Source organism: Nematostella vectensis, chromosome 6 (genome assembly GCF_932526225.1).
Source record: "Nematostella vectensis chromosome 6, jaNemVect1.1, whole genome shotgun sequence".
NCBI classification, from domain to species: domain Eukaryota; kingdom Metazoa; phylum Cnidaria; class Anthozoa; order Actiniaria; family Edwardsiidae; genus Nematostella; species Nematostella vectensis.
The window spans coordinates 6,849,001-6,868,613 of NC_064039.1; the positions used below are offsets into that span (position 1 = coordinate 6,849,001).

Sequence of the window (19,613 nt, forward strand, 5' to 3'; positions counted from 1 at the left end):
TTATCAAGTCTCTCATACAGAATAAAGTCATGGTGCATGAGAGGCTATGATAAAACACGATTGTTAAAATTTGAACTAACTGTCCTTAAATCACTGAGCCCACTACACATAATCCAGCGGTTACTTACAATTTTCAAAACAAAATGGCGGCAAAATTGTATGTTGCCATGCATTCATGTTTTTTCCGTATAAAATCCCTGATCCATATGTTTTAAAATAAGATTGCTATGTCGAAGCATAGCCATAGTAAAAGAAGACATGGTCGCTACAAGGACGACTCATCAGACGAGGATGATTCCCCCATAGACTGGTCGGAACATAAGCACACTCTTGATCATTTGTTCTTTCGAGATAACGATTACATAAAAAGGTAAGACTGGAGAGAAGAGAAGGAATGCTTTAACAAAAAGGATATAAAAGTAATGATATTTTATAAAATCTGTTATCTTTCCCTTTGATTGATATTACCCACAACTAACAAGTACAAATGTTCTTTCGCTCTTCTTGTGGTGGCTTCACATATAGATACTGTACTGTAAAATATGATGACGAATTGTTACATTAATCTCCATTACTTTATTTTCCAGGGGAACAGAAGATTACAAGGATTTTTGGCACTTTTTCGAGCGTTATGAATCATTTCAACGAAAGAGAAGTTTGTCAAAGAAAGGTAAATAAATACTAAAATGATGCTAATAGGGACTGTCTCTTATTATTTTAATCTGCATGCATTTGGAAAAGGGAATATAAAAATATATATCTGGCATTTTTATTATTTTTTATGAATGTATTGCGTTGCCTAATTCTCATTGCTGCTACATTGATATTTTTTATACTCGACTGATAATATGCAGTCATGTCAACTAAATGCATTACTGGTTCACATACAGATGTTAAAAAGGAACCTTCTAATAATGTCTCGCAAAAGCTTGGGCTTCCAGTTAACTACGACAAGCGATACAGGGTCAATGTGTCAGTTTTGTCAGGTGACATAGCAGAGCTGGTGCGACCTTCCCATCACAAAGGTACAGTGTAATCAAAGGTATAGTGTTAAAATTATGCTAATCCTTTACTTATCCTTACCCTTTACTTATCAACTGTTATGGTACAGTGTAATCAAAGGTTTAGTGTTAAAATTTTGCTGAAGTATCAACTATTATAATGTTACCTTTAAGTGCACCCCTATTTATTTAGCATTGAATTTGAGTGTAATTCAGGATGTTTTTGTAATTCCTTTTTTTGGGGGTTATTTTGCAAAAGACTGATGCATACCAAGTATATATAAGACTCCCTGTTTTTGAACAGGAAAGCTGAAGGAAAAGGAGCCAAAGTACAGAGGTTTGACAGAAGCAAACATAGCAGAATTCAGATCTGTACTACTTTACTACATTGACTTCTGCCAAAAACAAAAGGTTTGTCAAATAAATTGACTATACAGTACATGATCAGCATTGGTCATATTCATTGGCATCAACCTGTTTTACCAAAAGAGTAAGAGGTTCTTTTCTTTGGGTTCGATTTTTTTTGGGGGCTGATAAGAACAGACATCAATATTTGACCAACAGGAGGTGTGCTCCCAATATATCTTTTTCCTGGACAAAATGCCATTTTTATGCTTCTGCTGTCTATATATTCTTGAAACTCCTGGTGTCCCTGTGTATCTTGATCTTTAAAAAAAAAAGAATATTCAAATAACATTCAACATTTCAAAGGATGTGCCTTATCCATTTGGTAATCTTCTGCTGAAATATCCCACAGTTTAACAAGCTTGCAAAGCTAAAGAGAGACCAAACAAACCTCCCCATCAGCCAGTTCAGACAACAAATAGTGGATGCAGTCAAGAATCATCAAGTGGTCATCATTGCTGGCGACACTGGGTGTGGCAAGTCCACCCAGGTCCCTCAATACCTGCTTCATGCAGGCTTTACAGAGATTGCCTGTACCCAGCCACGTCGAATTGCTTGCATATCTCTCGCCAAGAGAGTTGGGTTTGAGACTTTAAATGAATATGGCTCAGAGGTGGCATATCAGGTAATTTTATGCCTTTTGTTTAAAGAAATGTTGTTTCATAGCATGAAGTCCTTATGATTTTTTTTTATTTACATTTTTCACCATAAAATCCTGAATGTTTAATGTCAAATTGCAGTACTCTTGCTTTTTAGTAGTAAACCTAGTTATTATGAAGTGCATAATTTATATAGTATTCAGCATGTAAGGTTCCCCCCTACCCCTCCCTCCAACAAGCATCTTGATTACTTGTTTAGCTTGTCTTTAAATCAGTTTCTTTTTATATGTTTAGATTCGTTTTGAAGGGAGTAAGACAAGCGCTACAAGAATTCTATTTTTAACAGAAGGTACATCATTGTCTTCAATACATTATACATTTTTTAAATGACAGGCTTTATACCTTCTACTAAATCATGACATCAACACACCCTATCATACAGTACAGTAGCAAAGAAAAACTAAAGGATAAAAATGTACCCTTCTAATTGTTGTATGATTGAAACTTGAAGGGAGGTGTTGTATGTTTGCCCATATTTGTAAGACGTCCTGTGACGTCATGGGCTTGAGTTGGAGAAATAAAGGAGACTCGCACGTATAACACTAATATAGGCCTACAAATCTTGCAGGTTTGTTGCTACGTCAAATTGCATCCGATCCAGATCTTTCTCGCTACAATGTGGTAGTGGTGGATGAGGTGCATGAGAGACATTTGCATGGTGACTTCCTACTGGGCATGCTTCGCTGCATCATTGAAGGCAGGGCAAACCTCAAACTTGTCCTCATGTCTGCCACTATAAATATAGAGTGAGAGAATTGTATTTGTTTTAGTAATAGAGAATTTTAATATTTTTGTGGAACACTGAGCATAATGAAACTCTGTGTTTCTTTACAGCCTGTTTGCTGGATATTTCGAGGGAGCACCAGTTATACAGGTTTGTAAATGTTTCTTTTTTGCGTGATCTTTCGATAAGTTCACAAGCGGTAATTACCCCGATCGTCCCGGCAAAATCGCTCGCGTTCGCGTTGGATTAAAGCAAATGCCAACAAACTATATATCAATTTAAAGCTTAATGATTGTATTTTCCTTCTAAAATAATCATTTTTTATATGCGCTTAATTTTGAGTGCTTTTGCCTGGTCCGAAGTGCGAAATCGACCACTTTTAAACATGCAAATTATTTATACACACCAAAAGCGCGTAACCTCCCGGGATCTGCTTTATATCTTTCGTCATGTACTGAACTGACAAACCGTGTCTACATTTGCCGTCACACAGCCTCAATGATTAATAATCAAGGGACAAAGTTAGGCATGGAATAATTTTGCTTCTTTGGCTACAACAGGCTAATTAAGGCCGTAGCAAAAAAAGATATTGATTATCCGTGGCACGGTGTGACAAAACAATATCTATACTAGACGCTTGCCAAGTTGCGCAGGAATCGGGCGGTTAAAAGTGTACCTTTAATTCACATATTTAGAGTAAGATGGGGTGAAATTTAATTGCGAGATATCGAGGATTGAAGTTGTGTAAACATTAGAGGCAGCGTGACACTAATGACAGACAAAGAGCAAATAGAGCCGCGTATGGCAACCAATCACATTGCGCGCTCTACACGCAGCGGGAAAACTCTTAGGCGCTCAAATGTCATAGCGCTAGTCGTGCAAGTGAAGGGAGATGCCTAGATCAAAGCGAGCTTGCACCGAAGAAAAGAGGAGCGCGGAAAACTTTAAAATACCGCGAACGGAGACAACTCTATGTTTTGGGCTTTTTTCCTCGCTTAGCCTTCTTCGAAGGAAGCCAAGGATTCTTTCTTGGCGTAGTTTACAACTATGCGAAATTTAGAGTAAACGCTTATAAAGTTGATATAAATACGGATAAATCTCGTCGATAACGTCGATAATGATACTGACGCGCTTGTATGCTAATTAGAGGGAAAAGCCGTAAAACTAAGTTCCCCGGATGTTGATCGCAGGACTTTGAACTAATTAACCCATTGACTGCTGGCTATTTTTGAGCTGAATTTACAAAAAAAAAAATACCTCCCCCCCTATTCTGAGTTTTATACAGCCCGTCAAAGTCAAACACAGCTGCACCTAGTCAGCGGTATCAGTGCTTTGCGGTCCCCACTTTTAATCCCTCGTCGTTGTGCTGAAGCCAGCACAAGTTGATGGTTGCTTGTATTTTTAATCAAAAATACAGCTATGAGCATATTAGGAGAGTGTCTCAGGACATCATGAAGTCTTTTGGGGCATAATTGAGTGCTTTGCTTATGGATATTTGCAAGCAAAGGTGGATTCATGATGATTTTTTCTTGTTTGGCTTTGCCCGGATGCGAAAATAATTTTCTAATGAATCACCACAGCTCTCCTAAATGCTGTCTTTTCTGAAACCAAATTGATTCCAAAATCGTTTACACTGCTATTCTGGGTCTGTATGACCTGGAATTGATTCGTTTGGCTTCGGGGTGAAAAGACTTATAAAAAAACATCTGACTTTGGGGGGAGGAGTGTTGACTGGCCCTCCCCTCGTGAATTTTCCCCTGGATCTCCCAGAATGCTTTGCAATACGTAAAGATATTTTCGTGGTTGTACAATCCTTCAAGGAATGGACATTGTGTTTTGAGGCCAAGGAAATTTACCCGGAGGATCAGAATAAAGGTATCTATTTGTGTCTTGAGCTGTGTTTGCTGATCTCTCTCCCTTGTGTGGTATTTTGAGCGTTTTATTGAGAGGGGTGATTCTGCTTTTCTCTCCTTGTTCGATTTGAGATTTGTCAAAGAACCTGTGCTATTATTTGGCTTAAGAGTAGATGCCAACACCTTGGTTGGATGCATATCTGCAAGACCATTTATCCCTTAGACTGATGCCTGAGTATCTTCATCTTGTTGTGTTTATTTTGAATTTATGAATTTTTTGGTTGTGGGTACTTCCCAAAGCCGGTACAGGCCGGTTGAGGGGTCAATGTGTTTACCAACACACCCTAAAAATCATGCTTGCCTCACTGCCTGAGAACAATGCCTTTTTCGCAAGCTTAGGTGCATACAACAGTGTAGGCAAATTCTGCTTGATATACAAACAAGCCTCCTTTATGTTATGGCTGATATTCTAACAGATAATTCTTATGTTAAAACCATTAGGGAAACCACAGGGAGCCCAAATTCTATAAAAATATTTGCCTTTATAAATTCAAAGCAGCAGTGTCAACCCACTTTTGGTACTTTTCCTGTATATTCACCGTCAAAGTAATCTTATCACAAAACCTTGCCTGAATCTGATGTTTTCTTGGGCATTTTTTTCTAAAAAAAGCTATGCATATCATCCCTATCAATGAGTCCAGTCATCTCCAAGTAAAAAAAATTCTATTTTCTAGGTTAAAGATATTCACTTGCTAGAAATGGCATATATGTGATCCAATCCACTGGTGTATGTCACAGTACAAGTCTAAAAAGGTCTAGTTATTTTGATTAAAATCTAGGGGTGGTTGATTAACCAACACACCCTAAAAAATCATGCTTGCCTCACTGCCTGAGAACAATGCCTTTTTCGCAAGCTTAGGTGCATACAACAGTGTAAGCAAATTCTGCTTGATAGACAAACAAGCCTCCATTTAGTTATGGCTGATATTCTAACAGATAATTTTTTATGTTAAAACCATTGGGGGAAACCACAGGGAGCCCAAATTCTATAAAGTATTTGCCTTTATAAATTCAAAGCAGCAGTGTCAACCCACTTTTGATATTTTTCATGTTTATTCACCATCAAAGTAATCTTATCACAAAACCTTGCCTGAATCTGATGTTTTCTTGGGCATTTTGTTTCTAAAAAAGCTATGCATATCATCCCTATCAATGAGTCCAGTCATGTACAAGTAAAAAAAAAAATCTATTTTCTAGGTTAAAGATATTCACTTGCTAGAAATGGCATATATATGATCCAGTCCACTTGTGAATCTCACAGCACAAGTCTAAAAAGGCCTAGTTATTTTGATTAAAATCTAGTTATGGGATTATTGACGCCTTCGAGAATAACGTTACACTCGTTCGAATTCGGTTTTTCTTGAATATATGGCGGAGTATTTAACATTTTGGTGGTATTTTTTGCTAACATCTAGAGTGTGCCTATTGTCATCGAATGGCATAATAAAAAAAAATCACCCGAAATGAAGCCATTTGGGTCTACGGTATCGTTAAACATTGTACGGCACACCACTCTCTTTCACCCATCCTATAAACTTTAGGAGGGGTACTGTTGTACTATACTTGTTTATTGCTATTATACTTATTTTTTTTTTTTTTTTTACTTTTGGATGATTCTATAGGTGCCTGGCCGGTTGTACCCGATTCAGGTGCAATACCAGGCTCCTGCCGCTGAGGTAATTATAGGATACTTGTGGTGGACAAGCTTTGAAATGAGTTCATATTCGCGAGACAAGGTTTAGCAAAACCATTTTCTTCTTATCCTATTTCTAATATCCAAAACATCACTCTTCATAAATCCACAAGCAAGCCCTGTACCAATTTTAATTAAAAGCTTGTTTTATTTTTCGCGTGACTGGTTTGTGTCACGCAACGCGTTTTTTTCGAAATTATTGACGTAGGTTTCTCAATTTTAGATTACGTGAGTATGTTTTAAGACAACAAGAATAACTTAACTCTACTCCTTTTGGTGTTTTTATGCATCGGAGAATTTTTCTTTTTAGCCTTTAGTATTTCTAGTCCGGTTTTTATAATGTTTTAATTTTTTTTATCATAGAAACAGAAAGCGCCGACAAGTCGGACGGAGAGATTGGATCCATCTCCGTATCTGAAGATCATGCAACTCATCGACTACAAAGTACAGTTAAAATTAATATTTTACGGATATCAGTGTCACGCACTGGTAGTCATAGGTATTTGTACAGTTTTGTGAATTAAGTTCTCAGGTGATCCTTCGATAGCTCAGTTGGTAGAGCGGGGGACTGTAGAGCTCTCACTGTAATCCCTAGGTCGCTGGTTCGAATCCGGCTCGAAGGAGTAACCTTTTTTTTTTTCTTCTGTTTTTTTCTTTTCTTTATTTTTTATCCACCACTGGCATAGTGCATTTTTCTCGAACATATCCTACAAAACTGTTGCAATCCGTGATCAAATATTTTGTATTTCTCACACCGTAAAAGCCATTGAATGTTACAGTTTTATTATTTTTAATTCGGTTCGAATAAACTTGTTTTTTAACTGCGTTTGAAAGACAGTTGGCTCCTTTGTTTCTTAGAAGTTTTCCGCATTTTGAAGGCAAAAGAAGAATACGAACGAGAAAGGGATCTGCCGTGTCAACAAATTGTCAGCTCATTAAATTTTTAAATCTAGAAAATAAGACAATATTCCATACGTTTCAGTAATAAAAATTGCGCATTAAAAAAAAACCAATGCGAAATAGTAGTAAGAAGAAAACAGTAAAATTATATTTTCCCTTCTTTGTCTAGTAAACGAAATTGATTAACCCGCACACACTTTATTATGGACAGACGCACTCATTTGTGTATATGTGTTTTTCCATAAATGCCGGGAATAGAGAATAGTTGTTATGAAACAGAACAGTGAAGTTGCTTTTACTAATGCTGCCAACATTATTATTATATATATATTTTTTTACAGAATAGCTGTAAAAGGGTTAGGGTTAGTGTGCGCTATTTCTAGTGCGCATGTTTTTTTTTTTTTACAAACGCACACACCTGGACATAAAGAAATGTTTTGTTTAGTGCACACTAGAAATAATTCATGTCAGATGCCCGAGGAAACCTCGCGTTGATTGGCGGATCTCATATGGTTCACGGAGCGTGATTATACATTTACTTATACTGTGTGTGTTTATTCTTGTTTTACAGTACCCACCCACGGAGCGTGGTGATCTACTGATCTTCCTGAGTGGCATGTCCGAAATCTCAGCGGTCGTGGATGCCGCCAGGGAGTATGCGCAGAGGACGCGCCGCTGGATAGTGTTACCGCTGCACAGCTCGCTGTCTGTCGACGAGCAGGACAAGGTAACAGCGGTCATGTCACAAGGTCTTCTGGGTAATTTTCAATATGGTGGCTGTTCCAGTCGGTGGTCTTTTGTTGTTGTTATATTTACACTAGTGTTAGTTAACTAGCAGTATCAAAAACCTTCTGAATGATAATATCGCCTCTCAGCGAGAGAATTTCGAGATCGATACAAATGATCACTTATTTTTTGCAAGAGCAAGAAAAATGTCCTCGTAACAACGTTTGAGTCCACTTATGGAGAAATAAATAGTCCAAGGCTAGTAAAAGAATGTTTCTTTCTCTGCGACAAACAGGATCCAGAGATAAGAAGGCATATGACGACGTAGGAAGACTTTGAAAAGCAAACGTCGTTTTCCCCCTTCTCGGCCGCCATTTTGGATTCCTTGAAACAAAGTCAATTTTTCCGCCCTGTCATCTGATTGGCTAATCCGTGCGTCTAAAAAAAGCCTGATCCTAGGAAACACCGTGACACTTATATAATACAGATAATCGCCCCTACTTATGAGCCCCTGGTTCTACCCATTATTAGGGTGATTTAGATCCACGACGCCGGCAAGAAGACGCCGCCTCGCGCACGTTGGATTGCGCGCGCACGCTTTTCTTGCCGGCGTCGCGTCCTGTTCAGGACGGCATTTCATGCTCTTTCACGTCCTCTTCAGGACGGGACGCCGGCAAAAATTAGCGTGCGCGCGCAATTGAACGTGCGCGAGTCGGCGTCCTCTTGCCGGCGTCGTGGATCTGAATCACCCTAATAAGAATAATAGGGGACTTGCGCTAAAAGATCACGTGACTTTTTGGGTGGCAAACTAGCGTGCGGCAAAATAACAGCAACAAAAAGCAAGTTATTTAGCACTCACTAATCAGCCAGATTTTTTTTTTGTTTTAACAAAGGGTTTATTTTCATTTTATTTTTTCATCGTTCTCTGGCGTGACGGGCGCAATCATTTCGGTGTTTATTTTGGCTTGAATTTGCCACCCCTAAGGTCACGTGATCTCTTAGCGCAAGTCACCTATTGTAGCCAATACCTCAATCAACCAAGTATTCGCCAAGACATTATCTATGTACTGATATTCCGTCGGTAGGTGTTCGATGTTGCCCCGGATGGCGTTCGGAAATGCATCGTGTCAACAAACATCGCCGAAACCTCTATTACAATCGACGGTATCCGATTTATAGCAGATTCAGGAAAGGTGAGCTTTCAATATCTTATATATTCTATGGCGTTTTCTATTAAATGGATTGCTTCGGTGCGGCTTTTTTACATCCCCTAGCCTGCTTGACGGCTTTCCGGAGGAATCCCGAAATCCCGAAAAGTTTCCACAGGAATCCCGAAACCTCGAAAACAGTAATTTCCGAATAAACCCGCTGGAGAGCCGGCTTGCAGGCTACACAATCCCCCATTTATAAGCAAGTTGTCGCAAGTTTTCACTTGTTCAGCTATCAATCACAATATTAATTCCTGAGGGCGCCTTTCGATAGCTCAGAGCGGAGACTGTAGAGTTGTTATCCCTAGGTCGCTGGTCCCAACCCGGCTCGAAGGATTCTTTTGAAGTGCATTTTTTGTTACTAAAGGCTATAAAATACATAAACTTATAAAATAATTTAGATTGTTGAATTAATCTTTTTGTGGTTTTGTTAAAAAACGCTTTATTTGTTGCATTTTGCAGGTAAAGGAAATGAGCTTTGATAACGAAGCAAAAATGCAGCGCTTGCAAGAGTTCTGGATCAGTCAAGCGAGTGCTGAACAGCGCAAAGGGCGTGCTGGTAAGATCTTATTCTATTAGTTTTTATCCATCTTTGGTGATTAGTTCTATATATATTTATTAAGCCTTGTTTTTCTTGGCGAGTTTAAGGGATAAGCCCTCATTCTCTGTAGGCAAAGATTACTAATGTTTCCATTTACAGATTAACTCCGTATACCTTCCCTATTCTTTGTCCACTTTCTAATCCGACGACTTCCTAATTCTGAAATATTATGTTCCCCGTGTGTTTGACTGAATATAATCATAATTATGTTTCCCTTGAAGGTCGTACATGCCGAGGTGTATGACTGAATATAATCATACTGAAATATAATATTCCTCTCCAAGGTTGTACAGACCCATGTGTTTGACTGAATATAATCATAATCATGTTTCCCTTGAAGGTCGTACAGGCCCATGTGTATGACTGAATATAATCATACTGAAACATAATATTCCTCTCCAAGGTCGTACAGACCCATGTGTTTGCCTGAATCTAATCATAATGAAAGATCATGTTCCCCTTGAAGGTCGAACAGGCCCAGGCGTTTGCTATCGACTGTACACACAGAGCGACTATCACGCCTTCTCCGAATATGCCACTCCCGAGATACAACGCGCCCCGCTAGACTCGACGGTCTTGCAGATGGTTGCCATGGGAATCAATGACGTCAGAGCGTTCCCCTTTATCGAGCCACCGCCTCGTTCGAGTATTGAAAATTCTGTGCACTTCTTGCAACAACAAGGTAGTTTGTTGATGATTTTGGTGGGTGGTGATGATGATGGTGATAATGACAATGATGATGGTGATGATAATGACAATGATGATGGTGATGGTAATGACAATGATGATGGTGATGATAATGACAATGATGATGGTGATGATAATGATAATGATGATGGTGATGATGATGACAATGATGATGGTGATGATAATGACAATGATGATGATGGTGATTTTGATGGTTATATTGATGTAGATGACAGTGTTGATTATTTTTGATGGATATTTTATGATGATAATGATTATGATGATGTGAGTGGTGGATGATGACAATGGCGTTGATTTCAATGCTGTTGAAAATTATGATGATGGTTTTCTTGCTAATAATGATTATGTTGATGACATTTTGAAAATGATTATCATGGAAGGATGGTAATTATCATGACGATGATTCTAACACTGTTGATGATTATTATGATGACGATGTTGTGGTAATGATGACAATGATGATGCCGATGCATTTGTCCCTTCAGGGGCCCTGACGGAAGACGAAGCCATCACCCCTGTTGGCCAAATGCTCTCACGGCTCCCTGTGGATGTCGTAATCGGTAAAATGCTGCTGATGGGCTCGGTGTTCCACGTGACCGATCCCGTCATGATTATCGCGGCGGGGCTTAGTGTCCAGTCCCCTTGGACGCGTCGCCTAGACCATGACCCGGATGTTATGGCGTTACGTAAGGAGCTGGAATCTGATCATGGAGATCCATTCACGCTACTTAATGCATACGACGAGTGGATCCAGGTTCGTGCTAACTGCCGTTTCCAATATTTAGCGAACTGTCGGCAACGATTTTTAAACAACCAACATGCATACATTCAAGACCATTTATCCCTTAGATTGATGCATGAATTTTTTTTTTTTTTTTTTGCTTATGGGTACTTCTCTACGGCCGGTTCAGACCGGTTGAGGAGTCAATGGGTTAATCTGTATTGAGCAACTGGCTTATATGATCGATCGATCCCTAATCAAATATCATCAGTCGCGATTATATCTTCACTCAAAAGACGGATGATTAACTATCATCTTCGCTGGTCAGGTGAAAAGCCGCCAAGGCTCGGGTTCCAAGAAATGGTGCCGGCGCCGCGGTCTAGAGGAACAGCGGTTTTACGAGATGTCTAAGCTGAAGCGTCAGTTCGAAGACCTGCTGGTAGACCACGGGCTCATTCAGCGGGAGACCAAAGATGACTCCGACGACGATGAACGAGAGCGAGAAAAATACAAACGCCGACAGCTGAAAAGACTCAAGCGAGAACACCAAACATCAACAAGGCGTCGCAAGCTGCTGAAGCTAGAAGAGGACGAGGAGGGTGTTGATGATAAGGAGACCGTTCCCGACATCAGGGACATGGAATTTAAACTAACGCATGATCTTGATAAGCTTGAGGAAGAGAGGAACACGCGAAGGGGGTTCACTCTCAGGGACATCAACCTGCTTAAGATCATCCTTTGTAGCGGGCTCTACCCCAACTTGGCGATAGCGGACGATACCAACTGCTGGAAGCGTGACACCGAGCAGACGTTTCACACTCAGTCCAAGTCGTCTCTTCTACTTCATCCCACCTCGGTGTTTGCGACGAACCCGGACGTACTCAAACCCCCACAGGATATCGGGGCCCCGCCCTCTCAAGAGGACGTGAAATCTGGTAAGAGATTGCGTGACAGTTTGGACTTGACGTACAGCACGTCACATCAGCTCTTAGCTTACGTCTCCTTACTAGAGACAAACAAGCCTTATTTGGTGAACTCTATGCGGGTCCCAGGTCTACAGACGTTGATGCTGTTCGCGCGTAGCCTGGACACGAATGCTGACTTGACGCGTGTCATTGCCGACACGTGGCTAGAAGTTCGACTTCCGGATGCCAAGACAGCACAGAGTGCAATGTCTGCTGTGATACAGCTACGTTCGACATGGATGCGACTGTTACAGCTCAGACTTGATGCGAAGCGTTCAGGGAGCGAGACTGGTCTACTGGAAATGAACAAATGCAGAGACCTGGAAAGGGCTCTCGCCAAGAAGCTTTCCGAATTTTTAGATAGCAATATTCGCTTTTCCACTCGCCGATTATTACCTTCAGAGGATCAACATCTTTACAAAGGGTTAATGGACTCCGACGACTTCGACCTCACGGCTGAGGGTATCTTACCTTTCCAGGGTCCCAGTACACCCCTTGAGGTACACCCTACAAAAGGTGGAATCCGCGTAAACGAATACCTGACTTATAATTGTCTAATGGATGAGATTCAAGCGGAGGCTGCGTCTGCCGCGGCGGAGTACATACAGAAGCACTGGACGTGCCCGAAGTGCGGCGAGAAGATGATTATCACAGTATTAGAGAGACTACGTCACGAGAACGACTGTCATGAGACAGAGGGTCAGGAATCCATAGCGACACAGGAAAGTCAGGATACCAAGCCAAGCGAGTTCTCTAAGCCAGATATGGCTCATCTTCGCAGGGAATACTTCTGTGCTGATTGTAAAAAGGAGTTTGTGTTCACCAGTAGTGAGATTTTGAAGCACAAGAGATCGCATCGTTAGCTGAGAACACCACGTGGTTATCACATGACCATTATTGTGGTGCCACCACGTGATGATCACGTGAGCAAACGCTCAGGTGATTGCAAATATCGAGTATTGCAAAAGAAACTTGATCAACAATCCGGTTCATGCCCATATTTGGTAACCTTAATTAAGCCCATTATTTATGCATATCGCGAAAACACGGCTTCTTTTTTCTAAAACTCTTTTTAAGAAATATGTTTTGTTGTAGTTTACATCATTCTTTTATATCATCCATTTAATGTTCATGTTGCCGGCAACAGTCACAGTTCTTTCTTGCTTAACGCTGTTGAACATAGTTAAATAGTAAATAGATCGATTAGTAGGGCATGGCTAAACTGGCAATAACCGTAATTCTCGAATAAGCGCCCAGACGCCATACGTCCCAGGGAAGGCGCGCGGGGTGAGCATTTATTTCAAAACCCAATTTAAATCTAGATAAAGTGTTTTTTACAACGTACAGCGAGTAAAGCTTCCAATTCTAGAATGCTTTGGTGGGTAGTACTGTCAGTTTTCGTTACTTCATTTTTAACGCGAGTCCCCCCATCATCGAAGTTTCAGGAGTGCAGCACGCTTAGAGGAGATTCTAATTTGGGGGGAGGCACTAATTCTGGGGAGGCGCTTATTCCAGTAATTACGGTAGGAAGACAGTCCTTGCTTTTTAGCTGCACAACATTCCACTCTTTCTCTGAGCAACACCCATGCAAATAGAGTGATCATTTTCCCGAAGGCAATTAATTTAAAAAATGGTAAGTTAAACGCATCTAAAAGGATTTTTCGTACTATAAACTAGATCAATTAATTCATCTTTCAATGCATCAGAATATTGGTCGTATGTGCTACGTTTCGCAGTAATAATCTAAAGAATATTCAGGAATTGTTGAAACTATTCTGTAAATTTCCCAGAGGTCGTTGTGCTACTAGTTAACATTCCTCTGCTCTGATAGTATCGCCACAGGTATCCCGTAGTCGTTTATACGTCTACTTCTACAGGCATCTTGACAAGCTCCAGACTCTCGGTGATTTTAAGGTCCAGTCCCTCCCATTCCATGTCAAGGGTTGCGCTAGAGACACTGAGTCGATTTGTCGGTGACGTCACATTCAAGTCACTACTACTATGGAGACCACTGCTTGTAGGCTGCTGACCACGTTGCCTGTTGTCGCGCTGATCACTACTTGTTGTTGGCTTTTAATAGAATGATAGCAGGCAGTCAAAATGGTGCTTATAATTAAAGAAATACTATATAGCTAATAATAAAACTATAGCGACTTTATTGACCGATCATTTTAATACCTGAATAACGATAAAATTAGAAGATAAAATAAGATAAAATTGCAAAAGAATTAAACCCTCTAGCTAGAGAAAAGAGCAGAAATAAGTCTTCTATTCAGACCAAACGTCAGACTGATTGGATAAGCCTCTAAGCTCACGTGTCAACCCGCAACAAAACACGTGACAACCCGGAACAACTCACGTGACAACCTCGAAGAGCTCACGTGAAAACCCGCAACAAAACACGTGACAACCCGGAACAACTCACGTGACAACCTGAAACAGCTCACGTGACAACCCGCAACAAAACACGTTACAACCCGGAACAGCTCACGTGACAATCTGGAACAGCTCACGTGACAACCCGCAACAAAACACGTGACAACCCGGAACAACTCACGTGACTACCTGAAACAGCTCACATGCGATGCGGGCAAACGTATGTCAGGTAAGAATTTGCCGAATCGTAGCATTGACGTACAGTTTATTTAACACTCAGTTTAGACCGAGAAACCGCTGACAGAACTTACCCACACATCCGGCGTGGAAGCGGACTGACTGCTCGTTAATGTATGACACTGCTGACCAACCTCACAGTCTTGTTGAAGATAACTATTCACTGAAGTCCTATTATTGTTATTTCCCCGCACAATACCAAACGATGCAGGATGATAATTGACATGGCTACCTATGGCAACTGATGGTGGATAATGATTACAAAAGGTCCCCACGCCGTTGGAGGGAATATGATTTACAGGATTTCTACGAGTCGAAGGTGCAGACGAATCTTCTTCTGGTTGTTTACTACTTCCGGTTTGTTGCGCATTGGCGCGTTTGGATCTTTCGAGCGCGCGTACCAGCACTGCGCATGCGATAACGAGAACACCCACTGGCAGTGAGACCAGCAGCGCGAGGGGGACCTTGGGATTGTCGGCGTATCGCCGTGTGTACTGCAGTTGGAGATCTTGCTGTGATAAAGTGGGCGCTGAAAAAAAGTCGAAAATTTCGTAAAAGATACTTATAATTTAAATGCAAATTAACAATGGTCTGGAATGGTGTCGTGGGACATGGGATTTTGTCACAGAACCGGAACTTGGAAAATCAGAAATGTGTGTCATGGGATGCGGTATTCAACCGATTAGATGGGTAATATTGTCACACTTTTAATCAAATATACTGTAAAACTCAAGCCCCAAAACTCTCTTTTTACCCTAGAGCTATAAGTGAGTGAAACTCCCTGAAATTGTATTTTTGCAGGACTCTTCTCGAAGTGGAAAAGCGTTTAAGCGCTATTTCTAGCTACGTAAGTCCTTAACTATGACCACCCCTGCCAATAATCCTCTTAGAGATGTGTGGCAGTATCGGAAAATTATAAAGATAATAAGTGATGTTATAGTAGCACCAGTAAATACCTTGAGTAACGGCGAGAAATCCCTGTTTGAATGCTTTCCCATATTTGTCAAACACGCGGCACGAGTACCACCCACTATCACGGTACGTCACGTTAACCACGCGAAGCAGGATCTCGTAAGGGCGTCCAGCACCCGTACCAGCCTCCCGCACGGTCATGATCCCGCGCATGCGCTTTAAACTTGACCTTGTGTGAAAGTAAGATGTGTTGGAGTTTGCCTGGGCTGTGTTTTGATAGCGTGTAGAGTGGAGGAACCATTCGATGTAAGGCGTTGAGAAGCTTGTTATGGTACAGGTGAAAGTCGCAGTTTTACCAATAATTACGGTTTGGTTTATTGAGTGGGTAATGATCGAAGGCTTCTTATTTAGAGAGTGATCTAAAAGGCAAAAGTGAAAACAGTTTTATTTTGTTAGGTTAAAATTTGATGACAGGAACGTTTAGTCATTTTCATTTGTTTCCATATGATCACAGTACGAAACACAACCGTATGCTGAACATGCAACGCCACGCATCAGCCAGCATCATTTCTCTCGCTTGACAATAAGAAAGCTCGCAAACTACTATAAAGCCCCCCCCCCCCCAATATGGTACACAAACAGCGCCTGTATTTATAATCATCATCATCATTATTTGTTTTTTGAAGAGTGCTAAGCATTTTATTCATTTGAAGACGTTTCTTGAACGCTGATTTGCAACCGTCCAATACTCTTTGATGGAATTTTGAAAAATCGCAATTTAATCGCTAACTGTGAGCCACGAATAGAAAGACCCTCGAATAGAGGAATAAGACCTTTTGTGTTGGGAATGGGTTGCTGGTTGGTTTCGAGGCTGTAGGTGACTCTCGAATGTTCTTACCATTTATAGTTAACATGTAAGACGTATTAAGAGTTCTATTAGATTCGGTCTTCAGGACACAGGTATACCGTCCTCCGTCTGCCAACAACAGGTTACTAAGTATCAACATCCGGGTATTTATCGCATCTCGGTACGTCACTTCCTGCAATGGTTCATTGTACTTGTACCACGTGATGGAAAAGTTCCCCTGATAGCTATGATTGGGGCAACTGAGTGTGACGTCATCGCCGATGTACCTCTCTATCTGAGTAAGATTGTAAGCGTCTCTTGGCGACGAAATCCCTGTAATGAATGACAGAATGATTGACAGAATGATTGACAGAATGAATGACAGAATGATTGACAGACTTAACATAAGATAGCTTGATCCTCGGATAAGATATTTTATGCAAATACAAAATTATCCGATAGGAAAATGTAGCTCAGCTATATATTATCATGCACTTGTTCGCTGAAAACTAAAAAAGAAGGAACACCTTCCCTGTAAATTAGGCCTTTTTATGAGCGTAAACATTCGTGAGCAAATCCTGAAAATTGACATCAAATTGAGAGAAACAGCCTTTAATATGTACAAGAAATTGATACACTTTTTAAATACTTTTGATAGAAAAATATTTCGTTTTTTTTCTTAGCGGATGGAAATTGGTACTTTGTGTGAATACAGCATATAAATGACAAAATGAGTAGTAAAACAAACTGCCAGCCCATTTGTAGCACGAGAAGCAAGCGCTCTCGTGTGTCTTTATTGAAAAAGGCACCAATATATAACATATAATGGGACGAGAGATGAGTTTGTGGTTTTAAATTTAGGCCCCGATACATTTCTTCTTAACTTTAAATTCCAATATATTGGGTTATTCAATGGCAACAACAAGGCTCACCTCTGGTTGGTATGGTTAACGCCATCACCATGGTTACCATGGCAGGTACGATGATGAAACTTGCCATCGGTCATCCCAGTGACGTCACAAACTCGACCCTATGGTAGCCATCATTCTTTCACTTGTAAAAACCCACCAGGAAGAATTGTTATGCCCATCCTGCTGCTACTGCGATGAAGATATAGTAGGAGGTTTTAAAACTTTTAAAAAGTTCTCGGAGGTCACAATCGCCCCAGCGAGATTGCTCGCGCTGAATTAAATGAAATGCCAACAAACTATACATCATTTTAAAGCTGAAGAATCGAATGTTTCTCTAAGAATAGTCATTTTTATGCACGTAAATTTGATTCTTATTTTTCTATGGACCTTTTCGTTATCCTACATTGATAAGAGTGAAGATAATAACAGCACTAAAACGCTGCTACTGCCATGTGTTTGCAAAATCATTTTTTAAACGGAATTGGAACTGGAAATTCCGAGAGGTGGTGATCAGAGTCCAATATTCAAGAGAGAATTATAATAAGGAATAATGAATCACTTATTTTTCTTCATTACCCGAGAATTCGAAATAAAGACCCAAAGACACGTTTTAAAGAGAAATTACTATTACCTAGCATGCCTACCATGCATTAATTAAGGAAAGAAGAAATTCCGAAACATGACGAAGATTGTCTAGCATAATCTTCTAATTGAGTGGAAGAGTTGCCAACATAAATAAAAACATAAACGCAAATAGGTCACGGACCGCGAAATTTACACTTGCGTGAATACAGCCAAATCATAAGTAAAAACATAGGACGACCGCGATACGCTTTTCAACTAAACAAAGTGAAAAGCAATTGTTTCCGTTACTGGATGATAAAAGCACTAGAAGCCAGTTTTTTAGGCTAAATGGTCATACCTACGAGAGTTTTTGTTTTTGTAACGAGGAAAGTTGAAGTAAAGGTGGAAATAACCATATTGCTAGCAGTGATCATTTGAATGGTGTTTTCGCAAAATTATTCGGTTAGTTTCATATTTAAACATTTTACGACAAATTGTCGGTTGTGAGCTCTAATTACTTTTAAACGGAAACATGCATGATGGAGAAATGCAAAAGAAAAAAGTGTTAAAATTTGCATGAAAGAGCCCACGGGCTGTAAAATACATTTTTTGTTAAAAATACACATCTGCATACCTTCAGAAGCTGTGAGTAATTCCGTTACTCTTTAAATTATAAATGTAGCAACTTAAAGCGGCGAGACTAACCGAAAATTCTGTCTTCGAATTGTAGGTCTTCTTCCCACAGAGGAAATGAGTGTTTTGAATATATGCAATTCAAGAGGAAAATTGTGAATTTAAAAATAAATATGATGTAAATTTTATATAATTCTAAAGTCAGCAGGCCCTTGTACTGGTTGATGATTTAAAACAGATAAAAGCGATCCGGCAAATATTGACATAATCTTAAATAAAGCGCACCATGTTCATTATAATTCGACTATGGGAATAATATACTCACAATTTTTCTCCGAGTACCATATAGAAAGTTGTGAATAATTGAGATGTTTATGACAGATGGAATAGGGAAGACTTCAAGTCGCGTATCGTATTAATAAAAACATATCACACTTCTTTAACCTTTAGGTCTGATACCTGTTTCGTTCAATCCTCTTGCTTTTGCAGTTATATCGTACGCCTAGGTAAATCGAAACACTTGCATATTATTTCATTCGTTTAAATGTATTTTATGTAAAAATATATAAAAACCTATTTGCTTGGCGACAAAACAACAGACGTAGGATGCAAAATTCGCTAGCAAAATCAAATGTTAGATAAGCATTGCTATGCAACGAGTAAAACACTTCACATTACGCAGCTCGAGATATTTTAAGCGAAATTCTTACCGTTTATTGAAGGAATAGTCTTGCGATTCTTGGCTTTTTCAAATCGCTTTTTAACTGCAGTTTGACGGATGGCTCTGGACAGCGGTTGCCTCTATTATTTGATTATTTCCTGCGGCCCCGGAAATGGTGTTACTTTGTAAGCAGGCTTTTCCTCATTAAATTCCCCGATATTGCACCATGCAGATTAAACAAGAAAATT

General features: G+C 40.0%; 2 protein-coding genes and 1 non-coding gene across 6 annotated transcripts; 2 read left to right on the forward strand and 1 right to left on the reverse strand.

Annotated features, from left to right (window-relative positions):
• The first annotated feature begins 91 nt into the window (after positions 1–91).
• On the forward strand, positions 92–14,382 carry LOC5515083 (probable ATP-dependent RNA helicase DHX34). Of its 2 annotated transcripts, XM_032384731.2 has the most exons (16): positions 92–370; positions 588–670; positions 891–1,025; positions 1,306–1,412; positions 1,759–2,031; positions 2,300–2,354; positions 2,634–2,811; positions 2,900–2,939; positions 6,325–6,378; positions 6,759–6,839; positions 7,867–8,022; positions 9,107–9,214; positions 9,692–9,788; positions 10,297–10,512; positions 11,024–11,292; positions 11,588–14,382. In XM_032384731.2, exons 1-16 carry the CDS (start codon positions 228–230, stop codon positions 13,085–13,087), a joined length of 3,495 nt encoding a protein of 1,164 aa, XP_032240622.2. In that variant the 5' UTR covers positions 92–227; the 3' UTR covers positions 13,088–14,382. The 2 variants fall into 2 exon arrangements, with proteins under 2 accessions (XP_032240622.2, XP_032240623.2); XM_032384732.2 differs by lacking the exon at positions 6,325–6,378.
• Positions 6,933–7,018, forward strand: Trnay-gua. Its single transcript is given in 2 exon segments — positions 6,933–6,969; positions 6,983–7,018. It is a non-coding gene; the product is annotated as a tRNA-Tyr (tRNA).
• LOC5515039 (fibroblast growth factor receptor-like 1) lies at positions 13,287–19,514 on the reverse strand. Of its 3 annotated transcripts, none has more exons than XM_032384737.2 (6): positions 19,415–19,514; positions 17,529–17,696; positions 16,648–16,929; positions 15,794–16,168; positions 14,912–15,366; positions 13,287–14,294 (listed from the first exon to the last, which is right to left on the reverse strand). In XM_032384737.2, the coding sequence occupies exons 2-6, from the start codon at positions 17,593–17,595 to the stop codon at positions 14,082–14,084; spliced, it is 1,392 nt and encodes a 463-aa protein (XP_032240628.2). In that variant the 5' UTR covers positions 17,596–17,696; positions 19,415–19,514; the 3' UTR covers positions 13,287–14,081. The 3 variants fall into 3 exon arrangements, with proteins under 3 accessions (XP_032240628.2, XP_001635183.3, XP_048584582.1); XM_001635133.3 differs by having other exon boundaries at positions 17,529–17,693; positions 19,415–19,487; XM_048728625.1 differs by lacking the exon at positions 19,415–19,514 and adding an exon at positions 18,706–18,869.
• Between the last annotated feature and the right edge of the window lie 99 nt (positions 19,515–19,613).

What these genes read in the sequence shown, in the direction of transcription:
- LOC5515039 (XM_032384737.2), bottom strand. Translation starts at nt 17,595, where the DNA reads ATGGCAAGTTTCATCATCGTACCTGCCATGGTAACCATGGTGATGGCG. An exon ending in TTACATGTTAACTATAAATG is followed by an intron (nt 16,169 to 16,647) that starts GTAAGAACATTC and finishes TTTGCCTTTTAG; the next exon opens with ATCACTCTCTAAATAAGAAG. An exon ending in CTTCCACGCCGGATGTGTGG is followed by an intron (nt 14,295 to 14,911) that starts GTAAGTTCTGTC and finishes TTCTATTAAAAG; the next exon opens with CCAACAACAAGTAGTGATCA.
- LOC5515083 (XM_032384731.2), top strand. Translation starts at nt 228, where the DNA reads ATGTCGAAGCATAGCCATAGTAAAAGAAGACATGGTCGCTACAAGGAC. An exon ending in GATAACGATTACATAAAAAG is followed by an intron (nt 371 to 587) that starts GTAAGACTGGAG and finishes TTTATTTTCCAG; the next exon opens with GGGAACAGAAGATTACAAGG. An exon ending in GCACTTCTTGCAACAACAAG is followed by an intron (nt 10,513 to 11,023) that starts GTAGTTTGTTGA and finishes TTGTCCCTTCAG; the next exon opens with GGGCCCTGACGGAAGACGAA.